Source organism: Paralichthys olivaceus, chromosome 19, assembly GCF_024713975.1.
Source record: "Paralichthys olivaceus isolate ysfri-2021 chromosome 19, ASM2471397v2, whole genome shotgun sequence".
NCBI lineage: Eukaryota > Metazoa > Chordata > Actinopteri > Pleuronectiformes > Paralichthyidae > Paralichthys > Paralichthys olivaceus.
The window spans coordinates 3,762,439-3,790,338 of record NC_091111.1 but is presented as its reverse complement, the minus strand read 5'-3'; the positions used below and the strand labels follow the sequence as shown (position 1 = coordinate 3,790,338).

The window sequence follows — 27,900 nt, the reverse complement described above, 5'->3', positions numbered from 1 at the left end:
TATAGAATTTTGTGATATCTAGTGTAGAAGTTTCATGTTGCAGCTGAACACCCCTCACCTCACCCTCTCCTTGCAAAAATGAAAAAGAACCTGTGGTAGCCTTTAATTGTCATAAAACTCAAAAGGTGTTTAGTTTGTTCAGTCTGGACTAATGTAAAAAACATGGCAGCCTCCGCAGAGAGGGTCCCCTCGATGTAAATATAAAGTATTTAAATATAAAGGACCTTTTCTGGGGTAAAGAAAAATACAATTCATACAATTTAGATGAAACGAACTAGTGAAAACATCATGAGGATTATTCTACATTAAATTTCTGCCAATAGTTCCCTTTCACCTAAATCTTACACACTGGACATTTAAATGACATTTGTGGATTTAAATTATTTGGTATCAAATAGAATCTTGTCACAACAGAGAGAGCGACCTAATAAACCCTGTACAATTGAAATATGTATCACAAGCAAAACATTTTATACAGGTTCCTCTGCTTTTAATAATTTTTAATGCATGAAAATGACCTAAAAATTATGTTGGTTTTCATGCGAACGCATTTTATAAATATCTTCAAAAGTCTGTGTTGATTTTGTCTCAACAGATCTTCTGTTATTTTGAAGTGCCATTGACTACGGGAGGAACAATACACTTTTATTTTAAAAAGGTAATGTCTGTAAATAGAAATACACTTGATAAACTGGAAGACGTGCCTCGCCATTGAATGAGAAATCATACTCTTTGTTTGTTTAGCACCTGGCTGATAAAAGCACAAGGTTTGTAGATATTTTGTTCCTTATTGTGGTTAATAAAGAGTAAATCAAAATCCTACTTTTGCAGTTTGCAAGTTTAAGGACAACTGCAGTGTGCGTGTGTGTCAGCTCACAACATTGCTGTGTGGGAGCTTTACTCGCCGTAATGCCAGCTTGTAAATGTGCAATTAGCCTTGGCTATGTTACACGTGGTTATAAATGGTCGCTCATTTCCACATGCTTGTGTATAATTTTACAATATATGGGCCAAAGCATCCTTATGATGAGACTGTGTATTATTCACACTAATCATTTTTCATCATGTGTATGAAAATATGATGTGGTTTATAAGGGGAAACATAATTTCATATAATTCTCCTACATGCAGCTCTCTATCAAGAGTTTGTTATGTTGTTAAGATAAATAGCTATATCATAGTGATAGGGATTTAATAATTCATGTTAAGCTTTGTAAAGGAAAATCTAAAAGCTGCAGTTCTTTATGAGGATATTAAGGGAAGTAACATTTGTCTGTTTTCCTCCTAGCTCTTACGGTGTGTTCACACTGTTCACGGCATGTTTGGAGTTGGTCAGAAAGCGTTGGGAACCATCAGTAAAAGAGTCACACCATCATTCAGCCGGAGATGCTACAATGCACACTTACACTCACATTTCCCCTGCAGTTCAGTGGCATCATTATCCTGCATTTTGAGCAGGAGGCTGGCAAGCTTTGAAACAGATTCTCTGGAAGCACCTCCAGGTGTGAAACAGCAAATTCACCGTATGCATTTTTAAGTCCTCTCGCTCTGCAGGAAAACCTCCACAGTATGTTGCTGCTGTTGCTCTGCAGTAAACTGTCTTTATGTTTTGAACATGTGCTGTGTGTGTCCTCGTGTTCACGGATTCCTGGTTTTTGCTTCTCTGTTGTTGAGATGTGATGTGCCGACTTAGCTGCATGAGTTATTGTTGTTTATAGGTGAATTACCTCCCTGCATCTGTGTATCATATCATTTCATATCATATTACGCTTAAAATAGCTAAAATAAATAGTGTTAAAATAGAAATAGAAGTAGCATTTAACACCTGACTGGAACACACATTTTTTTAGCATATGACAAAAAAGCTTGAGAAATGTGCAAAATCCGGTGTATGTATGGAAAGCGATGGAAGAAAATGAAAAAATTAGTTGGTTACATTTATGATTCCTATATTCTATTACTATATAACTACTGATGCCAGTTATGTGGACTTTTTCAAGCTCACAGCTAATCTTAAACGTAGCAATGTCAAAAATCCCAAGTCTTTCATTTGATCAGACATTGATCTGTTCATTGATCTGTTTATACTCAGTTTTTACTTTGCTTTGTATCCCCGGACTCTGCTCCAACACCCCTGAGAACAGAAAATCAAATGCTGTTAAAAGTCTCACGATCCAGGCTTTATCAAAGGGGGTCATGTTGTTATGGTTTAAGCTCCAACACAATGGAACAAACGCCCCCTCAACATCACATCAGCAGAATCAGTGACTCAATTCAAAAAGCGGTTCATCTGTGTAGAATGGCATTTATATATAGTTTTTTAAATATTTTTATTTTAATGTTTCATGGTTGTTCTCTTATCTATTTTGTTTTATTGCAGTATGATTTGGCCTTTCTAATATTAGCTAACTTTGCAATTATATTTTATTTTGTGAAGCACCTTGTAACTGGGTTTGAACAGCACCATATAAATGAAGGTTATTATTATTATTATTGTATAGAATCAGATTCCCGTGTTTCCTGAGAGTTAAATCAATATAAGGTAAAATAAGCATCTCTTTTTGTTGTGTAACATTTTGTTGCAGTTGTGATATTTGGGGTTTGGACTGAATTCTGACTTTTAAACTGAAGATGAATTCACTGAAGGCTATTCATTTTCTGAGTGTTACTGTCAATGGGCAGATGTCACACCACACAGAGCACAGGGAACATTTGTCATTACACACAGCCACCCCAAAAATCAAACAGCTCTCTGATTCTAAATTTTCCTGTCGCAGGAAAAACCTGCAGCCATCTACACCACTCTGAAACAACATAAGAGAAAAACATCGCTGTCACAATCTCACCTTTGATGTGACACCACTACACTAGCAATTTAGTGACACGCAGCGAAACTAAAATACCACAACAGACCCACATATAGCCACTGGGGATGAAGCAGTGTTTACTAAAGTTCTGTCGGCCCATTGAAAATTCAAGACCTCACGACTCATTGATGTGTATTTAGTGCTGTTTAGAGGGGTCTTCTCAAAACCCGGCACCTCCTGCTGACTGTTCCATTAAAAATGGATTAGCCTCCACCACACCTGCTCACTGACTCTCATCAGTAACAGTGACGCTCATATTCTCCCTTGTCAATATTCACACACTGACACAAATGCCAAATCTAATGAGACGGTGACATGTGGGGGGAAGTGTGGCTTGTTCTAAATATATTTTTACACAATCAAAAATATATATTGATTATTAAACTCATGGAAAGTGTAAAACAAAAAAATTATAATTCTAAACAATACAGCACAACAGTGACTGACTACTTTTATAGCGGCTCAGAAAATCCTGAAAAAGGTCTTTAGACTGTAACCACGTCAACCAGCTACGAGATGAATTGTGTCATTAATCATTTGATTCAGAGCTAAAACTAAATATTTGAAAAAAGCTAAAAGACTATGTGCATAATTATTTTAAGAGTGAAGGAGCGACTCATCGGATAAACCGTCACGAATGATCTCTTTCACGACTTCCAGTGTGCTTCCTAAATTTAACCTTGTTGTGGTGATTTTCAACCTTTGGACTGTTCTCCTCATTTTGCTCTGTGATTAACATAATGTAACGCTGAACAATCCGATCGTAGCTGACCTTATTTTTGCAGTTGTGGTAAATATTTCTATGGCAACAGCACACGTAACCAGTCAGAGACATCGGAATTACACCTGCGGATTGTGGGTAATGAATGAAACATCATACAGACTTGTGGCTTCTACCAAATCATATAACATCGTTTTGTAATCTCTTTAATTGTGGTAAGACTACACTCGCAAGCGTTCAGAAATTGAATGGGATTTTTACTTCTGTAAGCAAGCTGATGATCTCTATTCACCAGTATATCACCTTTTGGAGATTTACATAATAATTCCATCCATAGTTAAAATTTGGGTCAAATATCTAACACCTTATGAGCATTGTCATAAATATGAATGGACAAATATTCTAGGTTCTATCTTTATGTGTGACAGCTACATCCCCTTTATTGGTCTGTCAATCACTGTGTATAATCATTTCTCTTTAAAAACATGAGAGTGCTGGTCCCCTGTGATGCAGATCTGAGACCAATCGGCCACAGTGGTGTCAGATCCATTGTGTCCATTACTTCCCCGTCACACATTAGAGAATAATTATACAGCCGCCTGATTAAAGTCAATTTCATATGTCACACTTGGAGGCATCTCATCGGATACTTGTGGTGTTGATTCGATTTCTGTCACATTTATACTGCATACTGGTAAATCAATACATTCAAAATAATTAAACTTTAATAATTTATGCTGCGGTTTAAAAGTAAATGCATTAGCATGAGCAGCATTAGCTCAATGCTGCATCCAGGCATGTACTCAAGTAATTTTTTATCGGTTTTACCATACGTGTGTGTAGGTCAGCTGTTTCTTGACCGGGGAACTCTGACAGTAATGTGAAGATCAATACTAAGGAGGAGCCACATATGACACATGTACTGTAAAAATCTACTCTCTCTCTGCCACTCACACACACAGTCATGTCTCCATGACTTCTGAGGACGTTACATTTACTTACATTGATTTCCTGGAGACTCACTCTAACGTTAACCATATTGCCTAACTCTAAACCTAACCTTTAAACCTGTCTTCATCTTAAAATTTACGTTAACTTATGGGGACTTAATTTGTGTCCCCATAAGGAAGACAAGTCCCCATAATGTGAGTGTGTAAACAGATGTAGGTCCCGACCACATGAGTAAGACCTGAATCTCACACACACAGAAAACACTGGACTAACACAGTCTTTTATAGTTATTGTAAATCTCACACATCCCAAAACAACTGATTATGAGTCCTCTCCCCATTATCATTAGGTATGAGGTATGAAGTATGGGAGTAAACCTTCAGACAAGCACACACTGAAACACCATGGTTCAGTCAACTACATCAAGGTTGGTGGCAGTAATGTGGCGGTGGGGAATACAAATGACTTGCCTGTGATGCAAACAGGTTGACAAATGAGGCTGTAAACAGATTATCATGTGTTGCTCTGCGTGGTTGTGTAGCTGCTGCTGGAGCCAGAGCCTGAGCAGCACACACTGCACTTTGTCTGAAGACATCTAAGGTACAGAAGTTGGGGAATATAGTGCTATCAAAGTGAGCTCCAAAAGGTCCTGCATAACAGCAACGCTATCATGTGTTTCATACGAGACTCAAAAGGATCAGAGCACATTTTATTCCAATTGTAAATGTAAAAAGAATGCTGAGCAATACAGGTATAATTATTTATTTGACCAAAGATAGAACTGTTGACAGTAATCACGTTTTTCATTATTAATAAAAGCAGTTGATTCCCATAACCACATTTTGTAGCTTCTGTATGATAGTGTCATAACTTGAGGGGAATGGACACACACACACACACACACACACGCACACACACACACCAACTCCACTGCTCACTTCTCTCTTTCATCAGCCCGTCCTGCTCGTTCTCTTCCCCTCCTTGTCTCTCTCGCACTCGCACAAGCACAACACACACACACCCACACATGCACTCACACACACAAACAGCGTCATCGAACACGTGTGAACTCAGAAAGCTTAGTAAACTTGTTTGGGAGCCTGAGGAGATGGCGGGGTGCTCGGTTTGGCTCGATTTGGTTGGCAGTGCTCAGCGTGAATGATATAGAGACACAGAGAGGAGCAGTAAATTAAGAACAGACTGTAAATGGTAAAAGCAGTTTCATTGTAGCCTAGTTCCCATTTCAGTCTTCAATTAAAGAGTGGACTCAGGATAGTGAACACTGATTATATAATTATGACATCACACTAGGAATAAAATCTGAAATAATTGTTGGGCCCATCATAAAATCTGTCTTCATGTTCAAGGATATTCTGATCACTTTCTCTTTATCATTGTATTTTTTACCATTTGGTACCATATGTCATTATGGAGCTATATTAATTAATGTTCCTGGTTTATTATTCCTCCCTGATGCCCTAAATAACGACCCTGAAGCTGTCATACCTCCATCCTCCCAGAGCCACTCACGGCAATAACATCCCTGGATCGATCATCACTCTCCAAATGCTGCTTTGTGAAACTGGCAGGAATTCCCGGAAGGCTTTTCCGCCGTCGGCAGTGATGGTCACTGTGCATGAAACGTTGAGTGTCACCATCTATTCTGCACCACACAGATTTAAAAAAACGTCAGTGTGTAAAAAATATCGATGTTCAGAAAGAGTCACTCACTGACGGGAGCATCACAGGTTCAGACTGAGGCGGCAGAGAGTTTGCTTCCTCTATTAACCACACAAACCTCCACCAGAGATCTGACTTGAATATGATAATTAAGCCAACAAAGAGCTACATATTTTTCACGTTAACTTCCATTTGGATAAATATACCAATCCATTTTCCAGACTGACTGACATATTGGAACATAAAAGTATTATTTATAGAAATAGCATGGAAATATTGTCTGCTTTAATAAAAGAGACAAGAAGTGTCATAAATCATCAGTAATCAGATGATATTTGCTAAAAATTTGATGGAGAGCCTCAAGCAAAAACAGTCCTGGGAACTGGGGAGATAAAAAAACTAATATCCAAAATGTATCACAGCTCAATTCAGCTGCTGAATACACTGAGAAAGTTTAATGATTATTGCTTTTCACCCGATGGTGCTTTTTAACTTAATAACATCATTTACCTACCACCAAATATCTGACAAGCAAGGTTTCACAGCAAAATGTGTGTGATTTTTTTCTTATTTTTGCACATGTAACACCATATAATAACATATAATGTGAATAAAGCTGAGGCCAATAGCAGCTTATTGAAGAAATATCACTCTTGGTGTTTGTGTTGGAAAATATATAACAAAAGCAGCAGCACAGAAATGCCAATTTACCCTCTTACGAGTTCTTATGTATTTCACATCACCACTATCTTGGATGGTGATATCACTTTGCGTCCATAGCACATAACCTTGATGCTGCTGTGAGCAAAGGCATTTGTTATTTGACTTTCTGCCAAAAAATAAAATAGAAACACCTGCACACACTTCGTGCAAGGCAGCCATTCAAGCGAATTTATGTTCTCAGTGCGAGTCAAATATGGCTGAGGTGAAAAAAAAAGGATTACACCTCTGCACTACAGAGTTCCATCATGTCCCTGTAGGATGTACTGTAGCTTCATGTTGCGTTGAGTAAATAAAATACAGATTGGGAAGGTCAAGATACCTGAGCTGATTCGACCTGTCACTGACTGGCAGAGGCATCACTTCCTCTGTGGAGACACAGCATGTATGTTTCATGAGTCCTCCTCTGCTTTCTTTCCTCTGCCTGCCTGTTTTCGCACTTCTAACAGCCGTCACATATCCAGAGAGAGAACAAAGTGACAAGCTCAGCTCAGCAGTAATTGGCCAGCTCGAAAGATGACACGGCAGATAGACGCAGGGGAGAAAGGCAGGAGAGGAAGCTGCTCCATATTAAACAAAGGTTCGCCGACACGTGGCGGTACCTGCCCAGTGCCGGGTTTTCTTCCGCTACATGATTCAAAGGCCAAAGATGACATCAGCTGGATCGTTCAGAGGGAATAATGAATTAGTTCTACTAGGATGTGAGAGATAAAGGGAAACCATGATGCAGCTTTACATTTGACAAGCCAAATCAAGTTTGGAGGGAGGAAATTTCTCTCTTGAATATTTGGATACCATCAAAGTGTGACACAAATGTGCAAAGATCATTTTGTTTGTTGTTTGACATTGAAGTGACTGAAGTGAATTACAATGCATCTGTCGTCGTTTTCTCTATCAGATAATTCTCGATTTAAATTGTAACTTATTTAGACCGGGTTTCATCTTACTGGGGTAAGCTTCAATGTTTCTCATGGAGACTTTGTGTCTGGATCCTCTCCACTGCCATGTGGTGTCCCACACGGTTCAGTTCCGGGGTCACTGTATGTGCTGCCCTTGAGTGAGATCATAAGACCAAATCTTAAGACCAAATGACATCCAACTAAAATTCTCAATCATGCCTAGAGGGACATTTAGGTTGTCTAAGCTTCAGCTCTCAAAGGTTAGACCACCGCAAACTCTTTACAACTAAACACAGATAAGATGATAGTTCCTGTTGTTGCCCTAGATTACGTCGTCCCTTTCTTTCCTCAGCCTCCCGCTCTAGTCTACATAATTTAGGGGTTATACTATACACACACATAATGCAGCTATCTAAATCGTGCTTCTTCTGTCTTAGGAATATTATATATACTTATTAGGAAATGGAGACCTATACGTTCACATACCGATTCAAAGTTGCTATTTCACAATTTAATTTCTTCTGTATTAACTACCGCTGTGCTCTTTTCTCCTCATTAAGCAAATCAGACCTCAGTCATCTGAGCAATCCAAAATGCCACAGCCAGACTTCTTACTAGGTCAAACAGATGGTCCCATTACACTGAATGGAATTCAGTTCACCATCAGGCCCCTACATATCTGACAGATGTACTCCACCCTTGTTGTGACTGGGCTTTTGAGACAATAGCAGCAATGGTACCATTGCTGTACGTACATCTTTTACTGAATCGGTGAACTCATTCAAACTCCAGGTAAGAACATACCTGTTTAAACAGGCATTCATGTGATTCTGTCTCTCTACGCACTTTACTGGACTTAGGCACCGTAAAGCACCTTGTGAATCTTATTTTCTGATTTGTTTTAGCAAAATTAGGTATACTAATATCCAAAAATCTAGTATCCACCACGGAGACTCTGGTATCATATTGGTATTAGAACATTTTAAATGTTACCCAGGGTACTAGACCTGACTGTTATTATACCAAGGGTCTTGACAGGTTGTTTTTTTTCTCAGGGTTCTAAATCCTGAACAGTGTTCCAGTCCTGACTTCTGAGAAAAGCTTCCCAGCAGCATGATGCTGTAAACACTATACCTCACAGTGCTGAGCGGTGTCTCAACACACACATGTGCCATTTATGTCTGAGTTTAACTTCCCTGCTGTCAAACAGAAGAGTTTTTCAGCATTAAAAGCACCGACACACACACCTATTGGGCGGTGAGCTGTCTCTCAGACGTTGCCTTCATCTGGCCACCTCACCACACAGGCCTGATAGATGGAGAGCTTTAGGGATGGATGGTTTTGGTTGTTCTACACCTTTTCTACCTCAGTGTGATGGTGTCAAGTGTACTGCAGGGACCAATACATATTTTTATGATCCGTGCTTCTGAAATATACTGTCATGAAAGTCTATTGACATCCACTCTCATATGTTTGTGTGTCATATGTATGGGGAGGTATGTCCCATTGTAAAGTCAAGTAAAATACAGAAGAATATAGTAGCAAATACAATATGATATATATTTTTATTATGGCATCTTGATTGAAAATTATGTGTATTATTTCTTGTAGTGCCTGATGCATTATAATGGAGGGGGTTAAGTGTCTTGAAAATGGAGCTCTGAGCCTTGGTCTTTTCAAACACTTAGTCTAAAAGCCAGCTTTAAATTCCAAGGTGTTCACGTCGCTGACAACATACTTCACCTAGTCCCTTAATACCACCTTCCTGGTTGTGAAGATACAGCTAAATCTCTAAATCTCTCACACTTAGCCCCTGACGCACTAAAAGGAGAATCCTACAATAAAACAGGCTCATGTTATGGTATCGTAACTATTCTGTAACTGCCCTGCTTTGAGCAGACATTGAAACTGCCCAAGTCCACAAATTCATTACATTCCCCTTAAATGCAGTCTGAGAGAAACATAGGACTGTCAGAGAATAAAGAAGAATTCTACGAGCACTGTTTTGTAGCACTTTTGCTGTGGCATTAAAATAAACTGTGGCAAAAAGCTGTGAAATGGCCATTTGTGTCGACATGGAAAACCTGCACCATCAGTATAATTTCAGATTCTGTGGTACTAACAATTCAATACAAGGGGGTTTTAAACAGTACACTGTGATCCCAAGTGTTTCTGTTGTCTCCACAGAGGAGATGAAGGGCACAAGAACAAACTAAGAAGCCATGGGACTATATTCAGATCAGATAATTAGGTCTATGGTGTATATCAGCGCCATAAATGAATCATGGGACTGTGCAGACTGAGGCTCAGAAGTGTCTGGGTACCTCAGCTTCTGCAAAGATCTTTGTTAGCATGTGGCCAGCAGCTGCAGGCTAGCTCATTAGCTGAAAATAACATTGCAGAGTTGTATTAGTGTTTTGATATTTGTGAGACCTCTACTAAAGTATAACTCAACTGTGCTCCACATTGCTCATTTTAAAGCAAACGAAGGGCTGATCCTCTGATGTTCACCCTCACACATCACACAAAGCCTAAGATTGTGATTTTAATTCCCCTTATATTGTGACTTTACAATATATACAACTCTTTTCCCGTAATATTATGACTCTATCCTCATAATATTGCGATTTTTTCCCTCTATATTATAAATTACGACTATTCTCCTAAATTTACCACTTAATTCTTGTTATATTACAACTAAATTGTCAAATCTTACTCTCAGTTTTTTATTGTGGTCCTATTACTCTGTCGTATGAATTTCCTGACAGCCTCGACTCTAAAAGGCTGCAGTAACACAATAACATCATCCTGGTTTTAAAACACATTAAAGCCAGGATGTTAAAAGGTACACAAACATTAGAAACTGATGATGACAGCTGCCCAGGCTCAATGTCAATTTTCATGAACTTCAAATCCAATCAGTAATTCAAACTACAAGTCGCTATTTGAATTAAAACATCCAGAGACAGCTTTGAACAGTGATGACCTCTCAACAGGGGGCGCCTCACTGACAGATCGGGCATCTGTATCCATTTCCATCCTCAGAGTCTGCCCTGATGTGGCGTTGATAAAGTGATGGGGTGTGTCTCAGTCGGGACCTCCCAAGAGGAGGGTGGACATCTGCTGCCTCTAAGGTCCTGTCACATGAAATTACAGACTTAATCAAGTCCTCTGCATCTCCTTGCCCTTCTCCACCTCCTCCTTCTGGATGTGACTTTCTGCCTCTACCTCTGTCTGGGTCTGTTCCCTGCCTCTTGCTCTACGCCCTCCTCTCTTTTTCAATCTATCGCATGCAGTTTTTTTCTTTGCTCTTTGCTCTTTTCTCCTTGACTTTCCTTCTTATCCTCTCTCAGCACGGCACCTTTATCGCCCTCTCCTCTCCTTTCCTCCCCTCCACTGCCTTTATAGGTCACAGGGAGTGGATCCAGCCTCCTGCTTCTGAGCATTACTTAAACTTCAGTTATGTCTGCTGGCCCGCAGCAGAGCCATACCTGAGCCCAGGGGATCCAGTGACCTTAGGAATGCAATGGGAGGAGAGACAAGATATACTGTGTATTTAGTAAAGCTGAAGACGTAAAGAGAGACAGGAAAGGGGAAGAGAAGGAGACAATAAATAATGGACAGAATGAGATGAAAAATTGTGATATATTCCACTTTACTGCAGTGTGCATGTATATAGTGTTTTTATTAAGGCTGCAGTCGGTGGGATCGCTGGAAAAATGGTTGATTGTTAAGTCTCATACCGCAGAATGTTCAATACTGATGTTTTAGCAAGAAGGCATTGTGACCTGAGCCCCTTCCATCAGATTAGCAGACGCATGGGTGCCATACTCACACGCGACAGATGTCCCACATATAACTTATTATGTTTATCGTCCGACTTTATTTTGGCATCTTTTTTGATGATTCATTCATCTTTTTTGCAGGTTGCTTTGGCAGTTGTTGCCGATGCTGAAACAGCAACCTTTCCTTAAGGATTTACTGCCAATGATTCAGGACAGGCTTTTCCTTGAGGGGACGTCGGACGCAGCGCTCCCTGAACTGCCCAGTGATTGGTTAAAGTCTCCGTTCACGGGCCATGTGGCAAGATTAGCTCAAGGATGGAGACATCCTTTGTCTGACTTTGACGAAGTGCAGGGTTAGGGTTAGTCTAGTTTTCTCTCAGATCTGTTGCTATATAACAATATAAATACGTGTTCCACCCCAGCTTAAAGTGAATAATAGTGATTTGATCCCATGACCTTGAATTTTCAATCTGAGGGACCATGTTTTCTGCACATTAAAATATTTGCAAAATACTGCACAGTCCACTAATGAAATAGGGTAAAAAAAAAATGTCCATCTCCTTTGTTTGGAATGGAGGACTTCATGACATGGCCACTGTATTTCTAAGGTTGTGCATAGAGCCCTGATGCTATCAGAGAGGTTTGAACATACTGTCCATTACATCATACTGTAAAGTCTTGATTTACATCAGAGTCATCCTCAAAAACTCTTTTCCTCATTCTAACACCAGGGGGATTATTCAGAGCCATTAAGTTTGAGGATTTGGGAATGTTTCATCAGCTCTATGTTTATTATGATCCAACTTGCCTTACTTACAGCATCCACTGCAAATAAATTCTACCTCTGCATACCATGGTTCACTGACACCCCCTACTACAAATTTCAAATGAAAAATGCAATCAATCTTTGTGTCTTCCATAATTTGATTAACAGACGTTCCGGGATTGTGAGTTTTGTGTTGCTCCTCATTGGTTGAGAAGATAATATCACCTGAGGCTCAGTGAAATAATGAAAAACCTGAAACTGAGGGACCATGTCCTTGATGCAAAGTATACGTACAAATATGTAAAACTGCTTAAGTACAGAATGTGCTGCACAACCTCCTCTGCTGACACACACTTAAACACACATGCCATATACCAACAACAATGAACGCTCTGGATCCCCTCCAAGGAAAAGCCCAACACAATACTGCTAATCCCTTCCCCAATCAACCGTCTGTGAGTGTCAAACCCCGATAAGCCCCTTAACTAACCACACACACACTCACACACACAGATACAAGACAGAGTCTGTCTCAGTCACACTGCATGCTTCCACTCACCCATGGCAAAGAACGGGATCCCCAGCAGCGTGGAGTTGAACTTCCCGTCTGATATAAAGAAGATCCCTGCGGCCGTCACATTGGCGATGCAGATGGTCAGCACACCCAGGAGGCCCAGGAACGGCTTCCCCCTCAGGCAGTCCCTCATGGAGCTGGAGATGGTGGCGGCCAGGAGCACCAGCACCAGGCTGACCAGCACCTCCCCCTTTGCCAGCACGCCAGTCTGGTGGAAGTCCCGCCACAAGCTGAAGGAGGTGAGCGACTGGATGTGGAGTTTGTCGGAAGCGTGGGGTGCCTCGGCCGTGGACAGCCGGCTGACCAGGGCACCAAACTCATTCTCCCAGCGCTCTGCAATGGCATCCTGCACCACGGGTCCGTGGTTGCGGAGGTAGTAGGTGATTTGAACTGCACGGGCAAACTTGACCTGCTGGTCCCGGCTGTTGGGTGAATAGGACACGCCGCCCAGCTGGTGGCCGATGAAAGACACACGGCCATCCTGCAGGGGATGGAGAGATATCTGACATTAGCTCTGATAAAACAAAACTCATATATTTTTATTTTAATTCTATACTGCTACTGGATTTTGCAGATATGCTCTTGCAGTTCACTTTTAAATGGTTTGATTTACGGAGCACAGATTCAACCCTATATATATACAGTATATATATATATATATATATATACTGTATATATAAATACTGAATATGACATCAGACTACAGGCTGGTACTGATTCAAGGGGTTATATACAATATATTTGAGTCATCAGTGGGAAAGATGTGTTAACTCCTCTACAATCTATGTGCAGCATTAGTTCTTTATTGTCACTAATAGTGACCACCAAAGTGTGACACACATTCAAAAACTCAACTTCATGATTAATGACGAATGTGCAAATGCAATCATGAACACACACACACATGCAGTCACACACAACATTGTACAGCGAATTCAAACCCCTACATGACAATGTTTTGTTGTTGTAACAATGTCAACTTTAATTTGCAGCTTATTGCAGATAATATCTTATGAACATAATAATCCAGCCACAGTCAAACAGCCACAGAATGCTGTTTCACAGCAGGGAGCTCGATATGAATCTCATGCTTCTGGATAAATCCTGTAATTGTTTGCTTCAGTTTCTGGAGGTAATTTACTACATTGACAGAAAAAAATGGATTCAGTACTCTGCTTGGGCTTGATGTGGGCAGCAGGATAAATCAGTTACCTTCAAGGTACTTAAGTGTTCCTGTCTATAGGTCAACAGCCAGGTTGTAGTCTGAAAACCTTCCAACTGACTACCTCTGATATATTATAGAACATATAAAGTGATATTTCAATTGTGTTGCTTCATGACAGTGTACAAGTGTGTGTATGTATTGTAATCACTTTTTAATTGCGAAGGGAACTTAGAAAGCTTTAGCTCTCATTTCAATTATGTAATTGCATAAAGCTGATATCAAATTTCAATACCCACAATGCACTAATCTATAAACGTTTGTATCCGTATGTGCAAAGGGCGGGAACACATACATACATGTGACCAGCTGTAACATGGGGAATCATGCAACAATTTACAAATCATCCGAAAAATGTCTGTTCAGTTACGCTTTTGAAAGTGCTCGAGGTTAGTTGTTTCCTCTTGTTCTTCTTCGAGCCTTTGGAAAGACAAAATATTATTCTCAGTGCTGCTGTGTGTGTGTGTTAGCGACAAAGTGACAGAGTGGGAGTAGGTGGGGATTTGCCACCACACAAAAGCGTGTGTGTGTGTGTGTGTGTGTGTAAGTGTGTGTGTGTGTGTGTGTGTTAGTGCGATATCTCTGAGGAGCTGAATGATATGTGAAAAGGGGTGATGTGACACCTCTTGAGCTTCCTGACAAAAGATGGATGTGAGTATAGTGGGAGAGGTGCTTCCAGGCTTTTCTGACAAATTAAAAATTAGAGAAACCCATCAATTCACGAATGCTGATATACTTTTACTTTTACAAGGGCTACCAAATTGATATTGTTTTATATTAACAGCCTTTTCTTAAGGAGCTCTCCATTATTGTTTTACAACATTTTTAAACTTGGAAACACATTCCAATACCTAAGAGGGAGATAACACACATGCACTGTCACTCAGTCTCGAAAAAAGAGGAAACAAGAGTCCAACTGAGGGTAGACGGGCCTCAGCGCTACAGTATCTGCGTCTCCATCAGTGCCGTCATTGTTGTGTGACGTCAGACAACTGCTTCTCTGTGAAGTCGGGGTAGATAGATTTTTCAGGTCGGGATTCTGACTTTGAGAGGCGTTCCATTGCACTTTTTCAAAAAGGAGTTTGGACAATTCCAAACACAGCATAAGTGTAGCCTCTGTGAGTAAGTTTGTTTTCCACAATCCCCATCTTAATTTAGCACATTAGCATGCCTATATCTGTGAACTGGAATGGCTCTCAGTGGAGTACATACATCCACCAAGACCCGACAGTTCCCATAAATTTAAACAAGCAGCACTTCATTGCAAACACTCATAGATATTTTGCAACCGGCTGCATCGCGGACATTATTGTTAACGTACTTGCTTAGGTACTTCACATGTTACTGAAAGCCCACCACAGAACTTGGACTTAACATTGTAGAGCACTCGGCACAATGATCTTTGACTTAGACCGATCCTTCGGTCACTTCCGGGCAAAATGGACACTGATCCTATTTGACCAGGCGATTTGTCACTGCACGATGTCAATGACACATCATAAGGATGTCCGGACCTGGTCACAAAGCTTGTCTTCCAAACTGCCCACCATTTCTGTCACTGACCCTGACCTTCGCCAAGTGGATTCAAAATACAGGAAGCAGTATTTTTTTTTCTTTTTTTTATAAAAGCCTCTGCATTTTTGCTTGAAATTCACAAAAATGTTAAAAAATAAACACATTATCTGATATTGTGAAAGTAGGTGAAAGAAAATTCCTGGATCTCTTCTGCTCCAAAATGTTGTCAGCCAAAGTGTCAGCCAAACAAACAGCACTAAAAACACCTTGGTGGACGTAAAAAGCAAAACACATACAGTAAAGCTGAGGCTGAAGGAATATAAGTACAAGAAAAGTCAAATTTATGACCCAATGACAACCTGAGAAAATTCATTCAAGTAACTATCCGAGTATTGATTTCAACCTTATCACCCAGACCTCCTATCTTTTAAAGCACTTAATAATGAAAATACTTAATTGGGGGTTTTAATCTAGTTTGAGGAGACATCTGAGGACACTATTGATTGTTTTTTATTGCAGAGTTCCCAAATGCACCCTGAGGCGAGCCAGTTATTGACACACACACATACGTAACCTCATCAGCCGGTTCTCATGCCTCGTCTCCTCTCCCACCCTCGAATCACATCAGCTCTCCTGCAGGATTTTAAGTGCCATGGACCATGCTCTGCATATCAGCGGTTTTCCTGCAGCTTCACACCACTGCTGCTCTCACCTTCAGTTTTATGATTTATTAAACAGAAAACAAACATTGACCTTAGCTTGACATTGCCATGCAGCACATGACCCGAACTATTCAATAACTTAATTTAATCCGGCACTCTATTTCACCGACCTCTTATGAATGGATCCAGGATCTTGTGCTTGTCTGACACAGTATTATTGGTGTTAGAATAAATCTAATTCAGAAATGGCACATCTGTGTTTTTAAATAAATCAATTTTGACTACCAGACCACTCCACTGTGAAGGTCCAGTGCAGCCAATGCTATTATTTGTTGTGCTTTCTTACATCAAGTTATCGCTTAATTAACATGACATTGTAAAAGTGGAACTTTGCTTTACATATATGTTTTAAACCTGTTATGTTATTTGACACCTGTCATGTAAATATCTTATCATCTTTTTTCTTTGCAAAGGGGATACGGGTGTTGTTCTTGTTGGAAGTCATTCCTATGAATAAAACTGATGTAGCTGTTGTCATAACTCAACTAACAGAAATAGGAACTTTGGAATTTGCCTTTTTCTAAAATGATCGTGAAAAACATGGGGTGCTCCAAGTTACTGCTACTGCCACCTGATTTTTGAACAATGACATTGATGACACTCGTCCTGTAATCTGTCAACATCAGTACATTAATCATATTGAATAAAGAGGTGAAGCAAAATTGCAGTCCTGTCTGATTGACAGGTTCGGTCCCGGAATGTCCAATTACTGTTGCTCCGGAGTCTACACAAAAATCTCTGTCCACACAACCTTTGTAAAACAAAATATCTTTGTCCAGATAAAGACACAACAACACAGACACAACTACAAATGCTTAAACAAACATGCTGGGCCAGTAAGTGGCAATAAAATGAACCTTCAAATAGCTGTGGTCCAAGAACTATTGAGCGAGGCAAACGCTTTAATGCTGGTAATGTGCTGCAGCGATTCTAAATGTAGCTCCTAACTTGTAATGAGACCCAAATGCTGACCAAACATAGAGAAACCTGTATACGGCCGCAATTGTTATTTAGTCTGACACATGCTCAACAGTAAGAGTAGTGTGCATTCACAAAGTGCACTGTAATCTCAATGTTTAACAAAATGTACACACTGATGAACAGAAACCACTCCATTACCTTTAAAACAATCTCTGCTTTAATTACTTAAAATGACATTTGTGTGGACGAGAGGAAAACTGAGGAAAAGGTCAATTTTGAAAAATATCTGCATTAGTGTGGAGAGGGCATTAGTCAACCAGACCAGTATAATATGAGAAGAAATCAGGATATCAGGTAGAGCAGACTTGGAAATTGGAAATGATACTGTGTATTTTTGTTATCAACAATGAAATACACCTTAACCTTCACCACCAGGGAATAGAACAACTCATAACATGTTTCATTTGCAATCAATAGATGTGAGGTGTTAAAATGTTAGTAAAGTTACTCTTATCGGAGGATGCCGAGGGACTTCAGAAGGTCAAAGTCCCTAAAGTAGAAAAACAATCTAGTGTGTTATTTCCCCCCCTTTAAAGGTAATGGCTTTGTCTGTGGCTGAAATTGTAACAAATGATGGTTTGCTTTGGATGAGGGCAACAAAACAACTACTACAACTACATTCTCATCTGAAGTCGGAGTACTCGGAGTACTCGGAGGAAACTAACACAAACACATAAACTCCACACAGAAAACCTCCTGCCAAAGCAGGACTCAGAAACCAGAGCTTTCTTGCTGTGTGTTTCCAAATATCTGCATGTGTTTGGACTGGGGGGGAAAGTACAGACATGGTGAGAACATTCAGAAAATCCTGTTCAAACCAGGAACCTTCTAGTTGTGAGGCGACAATGCTTACTATTGAACCACTGCATGTTTTATTTGTAAGTCCTGATTGGCTATAGTTAATTCATTTACCTCCATTTGCTGTATATTTGCATATCATTCTTTAATCTATTTTTATTCTTGCGACACCTGACAGCTTTAAAAGATTACAAATCTGGAAATACAGCAGACAGGGCAAAACAAAGCAAATATATTTTAAGAATTTTCTCCTGGGAACAGAGCAGAAGTTCAGCTCAGCAAAAAGTAGGACTTTCTTCTACGTCTGTAAAGCAGGCACAGAAATAAACCCCGGTTGTGACTTCAAAGAGGATGAGGTATAAGAAGTCAGGCAAATGAATTAGCCCAGACAGCTTGTCAGACAGGCCGACGGAGAGAAAGAGGATTCAGGAACATGGAGAGTGCAGCGAGCCTGATACAGAGTGAGGAGAGCTGGAGAGGAAAGAGGTCACAGCAGCCTTCAAGAGAGAATTAAACATCCTTCATGTTGCAGAGAACCTGCTGGTAATGTGCCTGTGCCCGTGTGCATACATTTTGTGTAATGACAAAGAAAACTTCTACATTGTTTTACATCCAGCAGGCACAAGTTAGCATGGGTAACACGTTTCTTTGATGAGAAGATTTGACAGTCGAAGAACTATGTGCCGATAATCGGTAACATCACAAGAAACACATCTGTTTTAGCTCATTTGGGGGAAGCATAATCTAGTTTGGTGCACAGCTTTGACATATCATAGTTTTCATTGAGTTTGTATGTATGTTTATCTGTTTGTCAGCAGGATTACTCAAAATATAGTTCACAGATTTCCATGAAATGTTGTGGCAGAGTGAGGTATGACCTAAGAAAGCACCCAATAACTTCTGCAGCACATCCAGATAGACCGATGGATCCAGGCACTTTTATTTTTCACTTTCTTTAACTTGGTGAGAGAGCGTTAGTTTTGGTGAAGGATGCACTCTCCAAGCAGCCAGATAGTTTACACATTCATGCCTCCAGTATATGGAACATGGGAACATGGTGCAGCTAGTTTTTAAGGGGTTAAAACAAATTTATAGCACCAGCAGCCTGAAACTGCTTTTTCACTGGTGGCAGTGAACCTAAACAACCTACGGAAGGGACGGTTAAACAAAGAGCTGAAACTCACTATAAGGCTGCTGCAATGCTGAGAAGAGGAGAATCCATGTTAATAAAACAGCCCCTTTTACACAGGGTTTCCAAATTGTCATTTGATAGATTTAAAATGTAAAATACTAGTTGTATCCAATTTAAAGTGAACATAAATGCCAGCTTAATCTACATTGTGATATCAGTCGATATCAACTGATATTAAAAAGAAATTCTTACGCTTCTGTCTCAAATACAACGGAGCTGATCTTCATTTGGTTGAAGCATTGAAAACACTGTATGGACAGATTTCCACAAGCTTTAGGAGCAGGTTGACTAAAGGTCAAGGTCAACACAAACTGTGGTTACAAAACAATCGAAATCTCACATCAAACAGAAAACTATTCTCCATCATGAGACGTCAAAGGTGCGAATGAGAGTGTGAATATTTGTCTGGCTCTATAAGTCCTGTGATACACTACTGACCTGTCCAGGTTTTACCCCGCCTCTTAACTAATGTCAGCTTAGATTGGCTTAAACTCCCCCCGACGACAGATAAGCCACAAGGATAATGGATGGATGGATGATGTCATGTGATAAATGACGTTAAAAAAGAAATCACAATGAAGTCTAAAAATGAATGAATAAATTGCATTTTAAGGTGTCTTTGCATCCTAAAGGACTAAAGACACAACCTCAAGCTTCTATAGATCTAAAAATTATTAATGACAATATGGTAGAATACTGTCCTCACTAATGTCCCACTGCCATTTCCCAATGGCATCATAATGACGTCATTATTAAATGGCATTGATTACAGTGTGCACAGGGAATGACTCGCCCCTGCAATGCTTTCCATTTGTAATTTAGACAATAAGAGGTGGAGGGACACTCAGCTGCACTGGGGCAGCAGCAGTGGTGTCTGGATTAGATAATGTGAAGGTGAGAAAAATGCACCCTGTTGTATTTTCAGGTGTAACGATGCTTTACAAATCTGAAGGCAAGATGACAATGTGAGATATTTACAGGTGAAAATGAGTCATTTAAAAAAAGAGTTATTACTGCATACTGTAAACGACCACACTCTCATGATCATGATTGAGATGGGATATGAGATGTGTATGTGATGGAGTAGTTACTCATTGTCATTGCTGTGTTCTTTAGTAGTAAAGACACATGTTTCTTTTATATTAAACTCTCTGTCAATCATTTTACATGTGCAGATGTAAGTGTATTAGAACCCGCAGCAGAAGCAAAGACATAAAAAACGATTGTCGACAATGCCTCTATGAGACTGTGTATCTCGTAAATGTCAACTTTTTATAGAAGAAAAAAAAGGCAAGAGGATGATGAATGGCCTCCGTGCTCCACTCGGACACTGATGCTGCATGGGTAGACCGTACGGCTGTGGCTCAATGGAAGTTACAACCTGCCGTGCTGGAGACCAGGCCTGTCATACACTGGATGTGTGCTTGTGACAGTTTGAGCCGACATTACGAGAAAAAAGAGAAGAGTGGCAAGTGACTGTCTGTATCCCACTATATTTTGTCACAGCTGTACAGTAGAGTGGAGTCAGTGCTTCTCAGTGTCCCATTTTTAATTCATCCTTCCTTCAAGGAAAGCACACACCATGTAAATAGTGCAAATTGAACCTAGAACCTTCACACTGCACTTGGCATGTGGTTTGGGGATGATGAAATTGGATGTATATAAATGTAAAAATGTATCTAATTTATTCAAATCAACCATCTTTTTTTTTTTTTGCTTTAACTTCATAATAAAGTAAATGTTGATTGCATAATGAATTGAACAATCTGCATTTCAAATGGCTCCCGATAAGTCTGGTTGTCATACTTTGTATCGTAATTTCCCTGGAAAATGAAGACTTGATTTACAGCACAAAATGTGTGCATCTGCTAATGGGCAACTAAAACAGGAGGAGGATAGTGCTTTTGTTTTAAACTGGCATTCTCCAGGTCATGGAGGTGGCGGACATTGGGAAACCAAAGTAACTGACTGTGGAGCCCGCTGCCACCTAAACGTACAGCGAGCCAAGCATTAAAGAGACTGGAGGTCCACTGTCCCACCAATGTGGTGTCCCTCTAGCATTTGGACTTTGCTGCCTGCGAAGACATCGAGGGTTCAAACCAGTCATTCAGCTGGCATTACAAATTTCCAATGTCTTGTTCAAATCACAACTTTTTTTTGGTTGTGTCTTGTTTTGGACAACAACCCGGGATGATAGCCAACGCCATGTTGCGATAGTCTTTTTTGAAAGCAGTACCACTTGGAAACACTAGTCGTTTATTGAGTTAAATTGTGTGTTTCCACTTTCAAAGCTACGCACATGCTCACTAACACCACATCAGACTAAAATCTGCAGTGCACATCTACACATTATGCATCTGTGTATTTGGCTACTGAATGAGCACCTGCACGCCGCATATTGCTATGTCAGAAGCGTGCATGTGTGCAGTCAGAGCCCACACGGCAGCAGAGAGGAAGATACAGGCCAGCAGGATACCTGAGTCTAGCAGCTGCTGTAGCCTTGTCATTATAAAGCATGTGCAGGCAGGAAAAAGCCAGAGGGAGACACTGCATCAAAAAAAAGAGAGGATATCCCTATGCATGTGTGTGTGTGTGTGAGAGAGAAGGAGAGGGAGTGTGTGTGGAGGAGCAGAGCACAGCAGTCAGGGGCTGTATGCAGCCAATCAATTCACCTGCACCAAGGAGGGAGGCTGAGAACTGCACACCGGCTGTCTGTGTGGAGGGTTCCCTCACTGCCTGCTGCATGTAGCCGCGCACAGCCCCACAGCCTGAGCCAACACTGTGTTCATTCAGAAAAATTAAGCTCCAAGGGCCAGCACTGCAATTCACATGGTGACTGGTGCTGCACTGTCACCGACACGGTGGGGGGGTGGGTGCAGGGTAACCACACACACACACACACACACAGGCCTGGCTGTCATGCATGTAAAGAGGAGCTGCAGTGCCCAATAAAACCTCACCTTTAGTGTGGTGTTCGGGTAGCTCACGGGCACCTTGTGGAAAGTGCTGTTGGACAGCACAGCCTGCCTGATGTCTTCGAAGATGGTGATGATATCATCCAGCAGGCAGCGCTTGTCCCTGTGGCTCAGGACGCAGAGGTGCGCGAACGTGTAATTGAACCCCTTGTAATTGACGCGTAAATCCAGGACCTGCTTGTGGACCTGCAGGACCTGGTCGGCCAGCTCCAGGATGTTTGCCCCGGACTTGGCGAGCAGGATCAGCCTGCCATATCTGCCCGGGGTGTGCAAATCCGAGTATAGCTTGTGCTTCGACTGGTCGATCGGGAACAGGCTGTTGGCGAGACTGCGCTCGATCTTGGCGAGGCTGTGCGTCGGGGCGACCAGCACCTCCAGGTCCGTCTCCGGCTTGAATCGGCTGAGCACGGTAGATCCGAAAATGATGGTGAGGACCGCGGGGACGGTGAGGAAGAACACGGGGTGCCTGCTAACGAATAAGCCCAGCCAGTAGAACGAAGCCTTGAGCCCTCTGTGGATCACTTGCCGCAGCATCCTCCACAAAATCCAGCTTGCAGATGCCCCGTTTCCTCCGATGAAGCACATGTGACATCAGACTCCGTTCCCCGGCTTTAGTCCAATTCGTAAGAGAATTACACGAGGCTACAACATCAGCACCATGCACACAAACACGCACGCACGCACACACACTCACACGCACGCACGCACCTCAACACCTGGAAAAACAGCACTGCAGCAATCCGCGAGCAAGACGGACACACACGCACACTCACACGCACGCACACTCACACTCACACACACACACACACACACTCACACACACACAAGGACAAGGCAGACAGTCAGAAGATCATCGTGCAGCGGCCGATCGAGACGAGTCCTCCGTGTCTGGTCTCAGGCCATTTCGCCTCCATGTGCCGGAGAAAGCCGCGCGTCCCCTTCCCTCGCTGCACCGGCTGCAGCCGCAGCGACGAGCCGTATGTGGCGGTGTGATGTGCATGTGCGCTCACACTCCGCTGTCTGCCGGCTCCACAGCTCTCAACGCGCCTGATTTATGTACTTAACTGTAACCATGTGTGCGGGGGTCTGAGAGGAGGCTGAATGCTGGATGGAGGGGGATGTGTGTGTGTGTGTGTGTGTGTGTGTATGTGGGAGGGGGTGCCTGGTTATTTTAGGATCAGTGGAGGCAACAGGCAACATGAGAGTTGTGAAGTGTTTCTGCAGGTGGCTGCTGCTGCTGGACCACAAGCACTCGCAGGAATGAGTCAGTGCTGGCATCATGAATGGGGAAAACCCACCTTGGTGAGTGGTTCATACAGGCCAGACATGTGACTGGAGCACACGCGTATGTTGGCTTCTCACTGATCTGTGAAAGGACGGACACACACACACACACACACACAAACACAAATGTGCACAGCCATCCTTATTTGGCAAGGACTGATACACATATACAATATGGGTCACAGTACATGGGTCACGTTCTGATATGTCACAATATTAGAATACAATACATGTTACCATGTATAGCAATACGCTGCATAGATTGATAAATACAGTTTTGATGAAAATGTGAAAAATAGAGCTGAAAATACAACTTGTGTAGCGACCACCTTGAAAGTCTAATTTCTAAATCTCATAATACTGATAACTCAGCTGACAAATTGTGCAAAACCTTACAATTCTCCATTCCAGCTCATTAGGGACTATCCATACACTATCGTGGAAAAGATTATTGAGATAGTCAGCTGCATCAATATTTATGCACAGAGCAAAACCTTATCCCTAACCTTAGCCATTCCCAGTATATGCCTAACACCAACCTTAACCTAACCACAATTCACATCTTATCCGTAACTTTAACCACGACCAATGCATGTCCAACCGTAACCTTAACCAAACCACAGTTCAAATCTTGGCCCTGACTTTAACCAGGACCTCAGACATGATGTTTTGCCTCATTAGGACCAGGCTTTGGTCCCCATGAGGTTTACTGGTGCTGACAAGTTAAGAGTTTATGCTAGAAAAGGTCCCAGAGGTAACAAAAACCCTCTCACACTCTGTGACCTCTGCCATTAACACTTCTGTTAATCAAGTATATTGTTATAAATGGATGCTGGCCTACTTGTAATTATCCATTGCTATTTGTGACACAGCTCCCCGACTTTTATTTGTTATTGTCATGGTGAAACTATTATACATTATTTTAAAGACATCTATTTGAAGGCCTGTCTTCTGGACAAAGGTTTTTGGCAGTTTGCTCTGACCTTGAGATATCTCTTTCTTAGTGCAGTTACAGAGGTACCAAAGCTTCAGCAGCCAGTACCAAGAACAATTCATCAATTCAGTTATGATCAACGCCTTTCAGACCACCAGTGGCAGCAGTAAGCAAACTGTTAGTCAGGGGACAAAGGAAGAAATCAGGCACCAACTTGGATTTCAAATGGTTTGTACTGATAAGACCCCTCCTCAACAAATTAAATCCTGTGTTTTATTACCACCGCCTTACAGCAGATGTTATTCGTCCACTGTGATGACTGACAAGATGCAAAATGCATGTATGCCAACATTTCTGATGATGTCAACTTCCTAGTCTAACATAAGGATAGAATGTCATTGAGTGGTGCACGGCCTCATTGATTTTCATTATATTATATTATAAAAAGTGTTTTTTTTTGTTAGTTGACTAATTACTATTCTAAAAAGGGGTTTCGTCCATGGTTTCATCACAGGTAAACTCCCAACTCTCAGATTGTAACTGCGATATTCAGATTAATCCAACATTCCATATTGTAGAGAGACTTCTATTGGTTCAATATGTTTTGTTTTTATGAATCCTTAATTCCACTCACTAAATGGAAACCTTTAAGATTTTTGTATTCAATATTAGGTGTGAGCATTCAGCCTTCCGGTCCACTCATGAAGCAGCTTGCCACTTCTCGAGTAGGATTAAACATCGTCCTGGTCTAAAATCTTTTTTAGTGAACATCTCATCACTGAAAAATCCATTACAGCCCAGGATTAGGATTGTCCCGTGCTTGTTACACAGTAAATGCCATTTGTATACTAAAGAAATCATCAGTGAAGCCCCTTAGTCTGTGTAAAAGGGAGGCCATCAAAGAGTCCTGCATGTGAACTACGACTCTCACTGTGTAAGTGCTGGAGAGTCTGACTGTACAAGCAGCAACAATTACAGAAACAACAGGGAAATAGCATAAAAAGTAGGGCATGCACCGTCACTACCTCTGCAACACAATAACAACTTGGCATCAGTTCGACTTCATTCACCTATCTGCCAACCAAACCTCCTGAGCAAAAGATGCAGCAGCGTTATTCCTTCTTACTTGTTCCCTGTGGTTGTCAGGCTCAGTATCAATGTACCTGCTGATTAGAATGACTAAACTTGCATCCTGTTCATTAGACGGCCGCAGAGATTCACCACTCTTAACCTTTTTTGAAATGATCGTTCATAATTATTTGAAATTTCAAATATTTCTGTGTTCCAAAACCTCATGCTTTAACTGGCACAAGGGTCCCTGTTCCTGAGGACTTTAGATAAACAGACTTCTTTTGTGGCACGCTATCAGTTGAGTTAAAGTAGCCTTTTACAAAAGTCGTTTATCTAACACCAAACATTGATATTCATGGTTGGCACAGTCTATTCAATGCCATGGAGAGACAGGAATGGAGCAGAGGATATTTTAAAGCTGCTTTTATATTTAATACTTTACCCTTTGAGTGAAGCTCACTTTAAATGCAGCCATTCAATTTCAAACCATGATATATGATATATTATGATATCTCATGCTATCTCACATCTGTACGTACACTTTACGGCAACACACATGCTTTAAAGATTTCCTGAGTCAGAAAAAACGCCATTATTATCTCCTCTCAGAACAGTAAATCCTCTGCTCTGGAAGGACTTCATTAAAGGCCACATAATGACCACATTAAATTCAGCCTCAGATCGGATGCCAAGTGGTTCCCTTCTGAAACCCAAATCTGTGGTCACCGTGGAGAGGGTCACCAGTGGCAACCTGATCGCAGAATTGTGTTACATAATAGCTTCTTTTTTTGAAATGGAACTTGATGTTGTCAGAGTGTACATACATTTTTCATGACTCCGGTCTCTTGCAAAAATTAGGTTATCAACTGCACTGTAAAAATAAAAACATTAAAAAAAACCTGAGATTTCAGAGCTGAAGAAAATCACTTTCAGTTCAGGCATCTAATGATCTTTTGTTCTGTAATTTATTTGTCATAATATTAAAAACTTAATATTTTGAGATCTGTATAATAATTCTAGAGTGTGGGCTCACAAGAGTTAGGGGGATTTAACAAGTGTGTTACTATGGAGATTAGTATTTTTTTTGTCACAATTAACAATTATATTTCCCACAGAAGAAGAATGGGTTGGATTCCTTTTAAGTACCTTTCCTTGTAAGCTGTACTGCATAAACAAAACTCTATAAATGTAGCAGTAACAGGCCGTTGTAGAATAGCTGCAATAACAAACGTTGAAGAACAGAAAATGGCCTCAGGCTGTGCTGTAGGAGTAAACAAATGATGGCATGTATGCTCATAGGACTGAAAAAGTCCAAGTTGTGTGCTGGCTAAAGTCAAACTGTAATCCACAAACTTTATTATGAGACATTAGAGTGTAAAATGTCATTGTTTGCTTGGATTTAATATGTAAAAAAAAACCAGCAGGTAATTTAGAGCTTCCACTTACTTGTAATATCCACCATGTTTCAAATTGAAGACCTACAAGGGATATTCACCATCTAGTCCTATATTCTAAATTGTACCAATTAAGATTTCTATGTTCAACTATACAGACTTTGTTGTCTTGTGTTGAACATTTCTTCTTTATTACCGTTCATAGACAAAACATCTCTTTTTATGAGGAAATTAAAAGAACACACGTCTGGCTTCCTGAAAATAGCTCACGGTCGGTACAAAGAATATCAAAGTGTCACTCCTATCCCAAAAATACCTTCACATAAAGCCTTGTTTCTATTTCTGTCTCTGCTCCATCAATAACTTTTGGGAACAGTGACAGGCGATGACTGTGCCCTTCCTCCTGCATGACAGCACATCTCATCCTGCTGAATCCAGTGCAGCGCTGCATGGTGTGCATAGCAGGTACTGTCATATTGCTCTATGGGTTGACTGATACAGTTAATACTTTTTAAAATCCATATAGACACATACTTCATTACTATGTCAAGAACAGAAACAGGCCTTTGTCACTGAAATCATGCTCTTATTCACTGTAGCTTGTCCTCAATTGACCATTCATCTTCAGTAAGACGTCTTTAACCAGTTTTAGCTAAATTTAGCATCTCCTCGGGCGAGTCATTCTCCAGAAATCTTAATAAGAAGGTTTTTTTTCCATCTGCCTATTAATTTGACTCAGCAAAAAAATATCTACTGGGATCGCTAATTGCGGGTTGGGTAGTGGATGTCACTGATTGATTTGGCTTGTACTCCACAGGTCCCCACAGACTAGACCCTAATGATACTTTA

The 27,900-nt window shown here is 40.9% G+C and overlaps 1 protein-coding gene across 1 annotated transcript in view; it reads right to left on the bottom strand.

Moving 5' to 3' along the window:
• Positions 1-24,012, bottom strand: part of ptchd4 (patched domain containing 4) — a 44,737-nt gene extending 20,725 nt beyond the window's left edge. The window contains exons 1-2 of the mRNA XM_020091543.2: positions 22,354-24,012; positions 12,949-13,444 (exon numbers count right to left, since the gene is read on the bottom strand). Of these exons, the coding sequence (XP_019947102.1) occupies positions 12,949-13,444; positions 22,354-22,953 (1,096 nt within the window). The 5' untranslated portion in view covers positions 22,954-24,012. The remainder of the gene's footprint in view (positions 1-12,948; positions 13,445-22,353) is intronic.
• Positions 24,013-27,900: the final 3,888 nt, after the last annotated feature.